This window comes from Cydia amplana, chromosome 13, assembly GCF_948474715.1.
Source record: "Cydia amplana chromosome 13, ilCydAmpl1.1, whole genome shotgun sequence".
NCBI lineage: Eukaryota > Metazoa > Arthropoda > Insecta > Lepidoptera > Tortricidae > Cydia > Cydia amplana.
Window position 1 is genome coordinate 16946149 of NC_086081.1, and position 12544 is coordinate 16958692.

General features: G+C 36.2%; 1 protein-coding gene across 2 annotated transcripts in view; it reads left to right on the top strand.

Annotated features, from left to right (window-relative positions):
* Positions 1-6039, top strand: part of LOC134653565 (connectin-like) — a 75296-nt gene extending 69257 nt beyond the window's left edge. For both annotated transcript variants that reach the window (XM_063508949.1, XM_063508950.1), the window contains one exon: positions 5601-6039. In XM_063508949.1, the coding sequence (XP_063365019.1) occupies positions 5601-6007 (407 nt within the window). In that variant the 3' untranslated portion in view covers positions 6008-6039. The remainder of the gene's footprint in view (positions 1-5600) is intronic.
* Positions 6040-12544: the final 6505 nt, after the last annotated feature.

The following is a 12544-nucleotide window of genomic DNA, read 5'->3' on the forward strand; positions in this document are numbered from 1 at the left end:
CATCAAATTGATATCTGAATTATGTCATTTAGTTACCGCGGGTCTCACTCACGACAAACCAAGCGAAATGCACGATAACTAAATGACATCATTTGGGTGTCATTCTAACGTCAGTGTTCGAATTGGCCTGCTAGTGGAATTAAATGATGAAAGTTATAGCAGCTGCATTGCGCTGTTTTATTACCTAGCTAACTCCTCGGGAGTTTTAAAAGAAGTAATATCATAGACAACAATCCCCGAGCAACTTTGGATAAAACCTACTTTTCTTAGTTCGAACTATCTTGCACTACTGTGAATATTATTAGGGATGTCACTGACAGTTTAAAAATTGTTTTTTTTTTTGCGACGCTCCTAGTTTTATGCAATAGACTGTCATAAAAGTCTGACAAATCTAACAAACACTTGATAATCGTTTGTCCATATTATCAGCCATTTTGATTGCTAAGTATTAAAGAGGTCGTTAGTAGAACAAATGGTGACCAATGACTATATTATGCATTCGAATTTCTATATTTATTTGTTTGATAAACAAGAGATGTTTTTAATGAATTCTAGATATTTTCATTGCATTAAAAATATATTTGTATGTCTTTATGGGTCTACTTTAGTACGATAATTCAATTAAATTTGTCTCTCATTTGATTACTGATTTTGGGAAAACCTAGGAACCTTCTAGGAATAAAACTATTAAAATATTTGAGCAAAAACCGTTATTTTTTTATCCGTCTCATTTATTGTCTGACACAGCATGCTTAAATATAGCATTATTAAAATACATTTATTGCAGTTAATCTGTATTTACAAACACAGACAGGTATTCGTTACCTTATAAAAACGATATTGGATATTGATAACTATGATAATTATGTTCACAAAAATATTGATATGAGCTTTCATGAATACCGTCAACAATTATGTTGCTGATATTTTTTTTTACTGCAGTAATATTTTGATAGTTACGAGTATAAAAATGTACGCTGAAAGCACCAAACTGTGGGGGAGATGAGAATCTTTGACTACCACTATAATTAAATAACAAAGTAGGTACCTAAATAAACCATCGACGCTACTGACTCGAAAACCGACCAAACGCTTCAACTTTATACAAACCTTTTCCATCGGTGGTTAAAAGTTTCCTTTAATTTTGAACGAGAAGTTAGAGTGAGAACTAAAATAACTAAACAACCCGCGTCTAGTGTAACAATGCTTAAAGTTAGAAAAGCTAACTTTACTTCCGAAAAAACAAAAACTGAAAACATCGACAAATGTTATCAAAATCGATGTTGCTGTTCGGATTTTTGACAGTTGCGGCAGTAATGTAGTCGGCAGTATTGTCGCGCTGCAACACTGCAGCAGTAATGATAATGATGGTTTAGTCTGAATCCGGGCGATACATTTAGTCTCAAACTCGCTATTAAGGCATCTTAAGCTTTTATTTACTTATTTCTCTATGCACAACTAAGACCCCTTTCCTTTTAGAGAATGTAGGTCTGAGTAAGTAATATGTGAGTAAGCAAGTCTGAGCAATCCGTATTGCAGGCACGGAATTGTTTAAGGATGGGCGGTACGTTTGGCAGCCCTAGTTCGTAACGGTTCTGAACGCGCCGGAATTCAAATGAACGCCCATTAAAATAGTATTAAGCGCGCATAACTATTAGTTATTTGGTACGTGACTACCGGTTGTTTGCAGTTAATTTAGGTTTTAAACTAATTAGTAGGCGTCGAATACTGGAGTTAATTTAAATTGTAGATTCTTAATTTTTGTCGTTTGAAAATTTACACGGAGACGGGTAAAATGCACACATAAGTATTTATAAATCCATACACGATATATCGTCCTTATTTTCTTGGCGTTGCCCTGGCTTTTTGCTAGGTACTCGTTTTACACCACAAGAGTCCGCTTGGCACCTAACCTAAATCCTCAGAATTACCGCAGCCACTAGTATTTTCCAATACGGCAAATATATGGGGCATTATCTATGAAAAGGGACCTTATTGTCGATGGTGCTTACGCCGCACAATTTTTTTAACTCTCAATGTTTTTGGGATTACTCGGGTTTTTTCACGATGTTTTCCTTCGCCAAAAAGCGCCTAGTACGTTTCAAGTGGGAAACTTATAGGTCCAAGATTGGCGGGTAAAAACTAAATGTAAATTCCTACTAATGTTAACTAACAGATACGGCTGCAAACGATAGATACTACAAATTATGAAAGGAAAAATGCAAAAACTCAGCCGTCCCTAAGACGTGTAAACAAAGGGAAGGAATGGAAGAATTCGCACGCTTCAGAGGCCTAGCACATGATTGGCACGATAGTATCTCGCGGCGATATTTCGATGCTATCGACTACCCGTCTTTTTTATGTTAATAAAAGAGGGACGATATCATGTACTAGCCCGGCTGGTAAGTTTTAGTAGTCAGTTAGTCAAGAGCGATTGGATCGGTGCTCCAAAAGATCGCAAGTTCGAATTTTGCCCGATGCGGTGATTTTCTCAATTTTCCCTTTAATTTCAAAATTCCTTAGAGTGGCTGGTACCTATAGTTATTGGCCCCTCCATAGTATTCGGCCACTCTTAACAAATTAGAAATAACCAAGGCAATAGAAGTGTCCACAGCCAATGACTATAGCATTCACCCTACTTACTGGTGCTGAAGTACCTATTTTATTATAAATGATACCTTCAAAAAATCATTTATTTACAAACAAGATATACAATACAGTGGTATCTAAAAGAAATTATAAACTAACTTAAATCTAAAATAGGCCCTTGAGGCATGCATTGTACCAAGGATGCTGGCGACATTTCCTCGCTGTATCGCAATGCTGATAGGTACGTTGTGCGAGGTAGCCGCCAGCTCTATAAATTATACCTATTTAGTAATATCATAATTAATTCAATGATACCTATTAAACGTTTTTCCCAATATTTACATTGGCGTTGTGATTGGATTACTTATTATGATCAATTTTAATTAAATTATTTTACAACACGAAGTGCCTACCTATTTACATAGGTACTTACATTTGTATAAATAGACCAATTTTGGTACACTCGTAAAATAAATATTGGTTTCCATTAGCGATAAAAGCGAATACCTACCTTTGAGTATCCATGGGCCGATTCAGATTGAAGAACGTGTTACGGATTTGATCTTATTTTGATACGAGCTTGAACATCATCACGCTGATTGATTTTATAAATCTTATTAACAATATTATTTTATACTAGCTCTTGCCCTGACTTTGTCGACGTGAAATTATAAAAACGATTTATAAACAAGCCTACCTATACCCTATATGTCAGCTGTATGCCTGTCTGTCTAACTCTTTAGTTACTTTCGGATTTATAATATTATATTAATAAGTATAGACTTTCTTCTCTTGCCCAGAAAAAATATAGGTAATAAAATTTAAGCCTAAAATTTAATTATTTACTCAAAAGACCAATTTCTGGGCCGCGTTATCTCATGGATCCCTATTATTAAGGAAAGGGTAAAATTACCATTCCTTCGCTGAATAAACACTGCGCAAAACCAGCAATGTATTCCGACCACTTACCGAGCCAGGAGCAAGATTCTGATTTAACAACTTGTTAAATTTTTAATTTTGGGGTCCCTTTGTTTCCCATAAAGTTTGAAGTCATAATGTATTGTTTGTCATATTATCATTAGTCGTAAAACCGTTAACTTTTCAGGATTTTCCTAAGGTTATCCTTTAGATAGGTTAGGTTAGGTTTGTTTTATGGCAATCCTGAAAAGTGACGCGTTTTCTGAACCAAGTGAATTATGACTAACGAAAATGCAGGCAAACAATACATTATGACTTAAAACTATTTGGTAAACAATAGAGACCCTTTGATTTTATTTTGATACCTAGTAGATCAGCCACGCTAAGCTAAATTTTAAATCATATTTTTGGTCACTCGCGCGACATGTTTCGGAGAGCCTAGTCTCCATTTTCAAGCACTTGCTGACAGAGCAGTGCATTATTTAGTAGCGTTCACGAAATAGTAAATATATTAAAAACGGGTCACTCACATGTCGAGCGTTTTTCGACTTAAAATACGTGAGTGACCCGTTTTTAATATATTTACTATGTCTTTGTCTCACGGAAGTTTTGTTATTAAAGCGTTCACGAAAGCTGCGCGCCTCGTAGTTGTCCTGTGAGTGACTAAAAATACTTGAGTTAAGCCGTCGCGTGAGTGACTAAAAATACGTGAGTTAAACCGTAAAATTAGTTTAATGTAAAATATGAAGTAAAACCTGGTAAATATGAAGTAGTATACATCCCTTAGCTTGAAACTCTCTAAATCATCTACCAATTATGTTTCGTCAATATATATAAAATCAACAGTCTACCCAAGTACCCAACCACTGGAACTACAAAAAATATCACTAAATGAGATCTAAATCTCCGTAAAACCACTGACACATCACAAAGCAACATTCAAAGGCAGTAAACTAAAAGTTAATATCCATTACCGCAATAGGTCCTTATGTCACACGCGTCGTTAACTACACGACCGGCATTTCAAAGGGATTTTATTGCAAGTACTTAGCTGGTTTTAAGATGGTTTTAAGTGACTCATAAGGCAGTCGTAGCATCAGCGTGCATTTAAAGCACGGAAGTGCTCAGTTAGTAACAAAGATTAAAGGTACCGTTCGAATTAAGACCAATATTGCTGTAATCCTGCAGCGCAACATTACTGGCGACTGATTTCCTGCCACAAATGTCAAAAATCCGGGCAACAGCATCGATTTTGCCTTTGCGGCAGTATCTAATGCAATCGGCAGCAATGGCGCGCAACAATATACTGCTGTAATCGACTGCATTACTGCAGCAAATGTCAAATTTAATATAACATTATCGATAAAATTACCTAGTAATTTAAACTTTCTTGCACAAAAGAAAAACTTAACGTACAAAAGGCGACCTTAATGCCATGAGGCATTCTATACTGGTCATCGTTACGGCCTTTTAAAGAAATCATCACTAAAAGAAATTGAGACCTAATACACATTATTTTATTATACATATAAATATGTACCTTCCTATAAATTGACTTCTTTTAAAGTGCAAGATTTTATGTTCAAGTTTCGTGTCCCCCTGGGAACAGGAACGGGAACTTCTTTGAGCGTCCTAATCTATCGGATAAAGTATTTGGAAGTAAAACTGTTTGGAAAGATCCATCTCTTAATAGCTTTTGGGCAAACTGGAAAAGGTTCTCCAAGGATAAGGACGATTAAGGGAATTTGAATTATCTATTAGTCAGCGGGTTCAGCAAATAGAAGACTGATTTAATTCTGTTATAACTATAATCCACCTCAAAACTCGCGCATTATTTTAGAACGTAATAAAATATGATAACATTTCATGGCAATATATTGCCGTTTTATTTATTTTGTAAAATGCAAACGAACGCTGTATTATGTGTCTGTACTATGTAAATATGAACAAGTGATAAATAATCAAATATTACTATATATTTAACATCGCAATAAAAAATCCAAACCTTTGTTCCAACCTTGTCTGCGCAAATATTCCCTAAAGTACCTTTTGATTACACTGTACACAAATCCTAATTTACAATTTCTTTCCAGGCAACCCTCTTCGGTGTGATTGCCGGCTCTCCTGGATATACCTTTTAAGAAACGAGACCAAAGACAACACCCTGAAGCACGCCCTCGAAAAAATATCGTGTCTCAGCGATACCGAGAAGCGACCAGATAAAGCCAATGAAATAGATGACAACACACTTGCCGATGAGAATTACGGCGAAGAATATTACGATAAAAATGAGGATTATGTTAATAAGGAAAAGTTAAAAGGGAAGTTTACTAAACTTACAGATATTCCACTAGAAACGCTTCCATGTCCGAAAGAGCTGCAGGCTGTTGATGAATCGTATGGGCATCCGATTCAGAATGAAATTAGATTAAAAGCGTTCTCGAAAGGGCGCAGCATCGCACCCAGCTTGATACTCATTTTATTGGTTAAGCTAATTTAAATTATAAGATAAATTCATGGCACTCTAAATAAAATTATGGCTAGTATGTGGAAATCGCTACAGTTGTTTGGAACGAACTTCATTAGAATTTGTCTTGATTTTTTTGTGAACTTGAAATGTTTAATCAAAGATTTGTCTCGTTCAAAGCCTCATACACTCTTAACAAAAGCATTCTTTTAGGTCGCAACTTAACAAAAGTCGTAATTACTTCTTTAAAACAACGCGCTTTGAATAAGTTAAATACGATTAAGAATAATAGATCAAGTGCAATAACAATTCTGCAATCATCATTGTTTGTACCAATATTCCAAAAGGAAACAAAACTAATTGTGATATTAGACGATATTCCCACTGTTCTTGCCCATTTTGATCGTTAAGGCGTATTTACACTGAATCAACAGCCTTATTCGACGCGGCACGAGTATAACACGCCATTAAATATCCGGCTGAATGAGTTTCCTGAATGGAAACGATTTAAGCCCCCCTGCCTCACTGAGCAGCGTATTGATGAATATCAATGTTTGTAATCATGTAGGTGTAAATCAAACGTGTCAGATTGGAACATTGTCCCCATTTTTGTGTGCAAAATGGCTACGCATCTATAACGCCCACTGAAAAGAAAGTATAGAAAGTGAAGTTTTTTTTTAATGCGTTATTTGACAGGATCTCAACTAAACCTAGACCAGTGTTTTGCTTATTTTTATTAAGTAAGACAAAATATTAGCATCCGTATAATTCTAAAAAGACATTTTTCGTTTATAAGTACCTTCAACAACGCACCGCAATTGTTGATCCTTTTAGGGTCATAGTTACATTGGTTCTTCAATACTTACTCTAAGTACCCAATGTTAAGTATCTAATTTAGCTAAAACCCTAAATACCTCAACAATCACGGTGCGTAACTATACAATGTACTATTATAGTCAGGCAAAAATCACTTAGTGAAAAAGTCACGCAGTGGAGCAGAGGCTGAGAGAATCATACTGTCTTTTATTATCCAAAACATGTATATACCTATGCTTTTTTTCCATTTTACTGCTACTGACAACATTGCTTTGACAGACCACAGTATTTCGATTATCGTAAAGGTGACAGTCCATTTCCAACCGCAGCTGCACTTCTGTTTATTTTACTATGGAAATTGACAGTAACAGCGACGCCTTCAGTACCAGTAGTGCAGCTGCGGTCAGAAATGGAATGTTACCCTTAATCTCAAAATGACGTTTAACATTATACAGTAACGTGTAGTTCAAAATCGCTCGAGCGCCCGGCGGATTAATCCATCATTGACTGTTAGCGGTGCGGTGTCGTAGATATAATCTACCTTTGATGGCAACAACAGATTATAACATAGGTTAATTAGTTCAATACCTTGGTCTGGAGACCGATTAGGAAACTAGTTCTCATACAATATGAGCGATTAATGATCATCGCACTTATCCGCCACGGCCTGGCCACATTAGCCCCCGTCTAGACAAAAGCTCGTAAAGGGGCCCACTGATTAACAGTCCGCCGGACGGTATCGGCCTGTCAGTTGTTCGGAACCGTCAAAATTTTGTTCTAACTGACAGGCCGATACCGTCCGGCGGACTGTTAATCAGTGGGCCCCTTAACAGTATTAAACCTTGAAGTAGCAGGAACCGGCTCCCGGACAACTTACGTTATTTAAATTTGAAATTTGATTAATCAAAATAAAATCTAATTTCAAACAACTCAAAAATGACGTATGAATAACATAGTTTCACCTTGAAGTTTGCAATGGCTGTCGGGCTCAAATGGGGACATAGATTTATGTGTATAAATCACTTGTTAACTATTGTAAATATTAATGTTAAATTCTATGGTACTTATAAATAAATATTTATGGTAATGTTAGGAATGTTAATGTTTTCACTGTTGATTGATCCGAATTTGGCTTCATTTTATTAAAATTAATGTTATTAATTATAAGCATTTTTATGTCAATCGAATGTTATTATCATCACATTGTTGTATAAGTCGTGCTCATTACACATCATGCATGAAAGTTAAATTCAATTGATAAGTATTACATCCTAATAAAAGTTCCATTTAGGTGCAGATATTCCGATTAGAACTTATAAATATTGATTTCATTGATCTCATTTTGACATTCGCTGTGCTTTTTACTCATACAAATCCATTGGTGTGATTACATATCTGCGAGTAAATAACATATCAATAACAGGTTTTTAATCTTTTGAACGCCAAGAACGCCTAAAGGCGTACCTAGTCGTGCCCACAATATCAAACCTTACAAAAAAAAGTCACCATCAGGACAAAAGTGCCTAATGCAATAGATTGATGTTTCTGCCTAATGGATCCATACACCACCAAATGTACCTAATTCAATTTACCAATAATTTCTTAATACCATCAATGTATTTGTATAGAATGTACATTTCGTTAAATGGTTTAATCGATTAGATTTCGTGTAGCATATCAATTCTCATTTACCGTGTCATGTACTGTGATTCTGTTGTAATAAATATTTCTACCTGTAACCGAAGTTTTGTTTGTACCTATTTATTTACATTAGTCTTTTACATACAACACTATAAATTTTTCACCACACCAGCTCGAGAAGGCTGCTTTATTCGTCAAAAACTGGTTGGAATGTTGAATTTTATCCACACACCTACATGTAAATTTTGAGTTCGATTCCTCATGTGGCTGTGGCTGGTGGAATTGACTGTTGAGATGATTTTACTTGAAATATTTTACAGTTACCTAGTAATTTTCTCGCATTGTTGTGGTGTAATAGTAGGTGTATTACGATACAAGTGCGAAAAGTAGGAAATGCGCAACGAGTGACGATTAATTAAAACACGACCAAAGGGAGTTGCGAGTCCGACTTGCGAGGTGGGAGACACGAGTTGCGAATTACCTTTTCGCACGTGTATTGTACAAGTACATACGGCCCTTTAAATTTTCGACATACGCACATATAGTGCTAGTTACCGCACTAGGGCGGTAAAGTAGCACCATAAAGTACTGTAAAATGTGTTACACATGGTAGCAAAGATTTAAATTGCCTGTTCAGGTATCCCAATTATCTCTCAGCTATAATTAAATTTGGAAACATGATTTTATTTCTTAGATATATTAAAAAATATATCTTAACTCAAGTTAAATTGATCTGCCCTTTAGCTACATGTTCTTAACTCAACTACCCAACGTTAATATTTAGATATTCATAAAATATAATACGAAACAAGTTCGTGAGTGAAACTGCCCTTAGGGCACTGAGAGAATATGAAAAGTTTTTAGGCTTCCACGCGGCCGCTCGCTGTGAAAGAAATTTAGAGTAGGTAAGCATATTAAATCGCTCGTTTATAAGTTAGGTAAGTATTGAAGTTTGAGATACGCTTATCTTGTTTGAGATACGGTACATTACCTACTCATCTTCCTCGCGTTGTCCCGGCATTTTGCCACGGCTCATGGGAGCCTGGGGTCCGCTTGGCAACTAATCCCAGTAATTGGCGTGGGCACTAGTTTTTACGAAAGCGACTGCCATCTGACCTTCCAACCCAGAGGGTAAACTAGGCCCGTATTGGGATTAGTCCGGTTTCCTCACGATGTTTTCCTTCACCGAAAAGCGACTGGTAAATATCAAATGATATTTCGTACATAAGTTCCGAAAAACTCATTGGTACGAGCCGGGGTTCGAACCCGCGACCTCCGGATTGAAAGTCGCACGCTCTTACCGCTAGGCCACCAGCGCTTTTTTTTACCTACTAAGGTACATTACCTACTAAGAAATATAATATATAGCTTATGGGTTTTGAGTATGGTAAGTATTATAATATGTGATAATAATAGGTCAGATACTTACGTTCCTACATATAGATACGAGCAAAAAAAAACCGGCCAAGTGCGAGTCGGACTCGGGTTCCAAGGATTCCGTACAATTAAGTCCGACTCACCCTTGACTGCACATTTCTAATTATGTTTTCCTGTCATCTACCTATAGGTAATGAACTATTTTGTGTTTTTTTACATGTCCGTCTTTGGGTCACTAATTTGCATATGTGTACAGTGGTTTCCGAGGCTGTGACAGGCGGACAGACAGACGCACGAGTGATCCTATAACTGTTCCATTTTTTACTTTTAAGGTACGGAACACTAAAAATACTAAACTTAAAGAAACTAGGGAAGTAGCCAAGATGATAAATTTACATCGGCAAAAACCAAACGAAAAGTAAAAATGTATCGATGACAGCTGATGAAGAGTCACGTGACAATTTTCGTATATTATTTAATGCTCCATTGGCGTGTTATACCAATAATTGCCATCTTGGCTAGGTCTCCTGGGCAATATCCAGTTACTTAATAGGCCTAGGTTCACCTCGACGCTGAAAGGTTAGATTGCGACATACTGTTGAAGGTTTTGTAAAAATTAATTAGACTTCAAACTGCTAGATCTATTTGTATCAAACATATATCTAGATCTAGTCTAGCTAAGAACTATCACAAAGAAACTAGCTTTTACGTAAAATAAAATCGCATCGGAATCGGTCTATCCGTTCGTGAGCTACGATGCTACAGACAGACACACAGACAGACATTAGTGTCTGTCAACCATATATAACACCCCTCTTTTAGCGTCGGAGGTTAAAAATGAGCACATTGCGAGCAGCGAGGAACAAGGTTTGTATTAAACAGGCTGAAAATATAATATAACGATCTCACACAGCATTCCTTATTCTGAACTTTTTATAGCAAGAGATTTAAATATTCACTTGAGAATAGCTATTAGACATGATTCAAATCGCTAGATTGAAGCGTTGCCAAACGCGACTGAAGTATGGCCATTTAATAGAGAAAAGTAAGACACTTTCACATAACCAAGCTCTTAATGGATGTGTCTGGAGAAACGCACAGTTGAGGACTGGCAACCATCTAAGTAGTGAAGATGGAATACGAAATCATCGAAAAAGAATCGTGATTCTGAGTAGAAATAACATAAAAATTCCCAAAAGTAATAAAAAGTGTAGTGTACAATTTTATAAAATGTTCCATAAATACAAACCATGGAAATGTTTAAAAAATCAACTGAAAAATAATATTTTGATTGGACCGACCGACCACAGCACACTTTCTTACTTTTCTATATTAACTATAGCACACCGCTGAACCAAGAGTTGGAAGTATTCCTAAGTATTCGCCTGGAAGGAGCCCAAATATGCTGATATCGCGGTAACTGCTGGAAATCAGCGCCGTATTGAAAAAAGATGATAAGAGTGGAGGTTAGGTTAGGTCCGCTTTTGCACATTTAGGTCGCCAAGACCTGCGCTCCACGATAACAGCGGAGGCGACATTTTTATTATTTTATATAGGACACAGACAACCTCAATTTATAGGCGGAGAACATAAGACAATTTTTTTTCAAATTTAGTATGGGAGCGCCACCGCTTATTTCATTTGCGCCCACAATTACGACCAGTAATGTGCAATTTAAAAATCTACACAAAAATTTAGCTTCGAGGCTGTACCTAATTGGGCTATTATAGTATATAACGGTGTAAAATACAACTCAGTAGTGTTGCTGAAATTGCAGCATTTTACAAGTGAAAAGCGTGCTTTTCGTAAAATATTCAGAGATCTTAGGACCAACAAAATTCTGTGAAGCACGATATAACTTTCAAATAGGTACATTTATATATCTTAAATCATTTATATTTCTGTTGGCCATGGTAACACATAGTTCGCAAGTCCCAATTTTTTTGTAAGTAAAAACCGAATAGTTTGTTACTGTTATGCAAACATTACTACTCGTAGTTCGTGTCTTCTTTCAAGATTCTTTTCATTTTTCACCAGCAAACTATCAATACGGTTCAAATGTAAGCCCATTTGGTCGGAAAAATATAGCCCGCGAGGAAACGAACCGAATAACATGTGCGGAATTCAAATAGTGTAGTTAAATATTGAGGAACTCATTCAAATAGAAATGTAGACTGACATTGGCGGTTAGCAACCAACGTAGATGTTCATTTCTAATATTACCTACCTGCTTCTGAAAAGCGTATGATTTATCTATTTTGTAATGGTCTATGAAACGTGTCCTATTAGCGTGGAGACCAACAAAAAGGCCAGATCACAGACCTGCAATCAGATGAGAGTATGACAATGAAAAGATTGCTGTGCAGGCCCACTCTGGAGCAAAGAAGCAGCAAATCGGGCTGCTTGGAGGAAAATTAGAGAGGCGTATGCCCAACAGTGGGCGCATCGCTGAAGAAGAGAAGATATTATATTATATTATGTAGATACTTAATTCCAAGTAGAATGAAAAAGTACATTATGGTGTATAGCCATTTTAACGGTCGTTTAATCGTAATTAGACATCAATAATTAAATAGAACCGTGAAATTTGAAAATCTGCAATAATATTTCTACTAAATTTTATAGCGGTTAAGATAGGATCGACTATTTATTGTATTGTCAAAAATATTTGTTAGAAAGTTCTTCTAAGAATTTCATCAGTGTAAAAGATCAATACACTCATTTTACGTGATATTG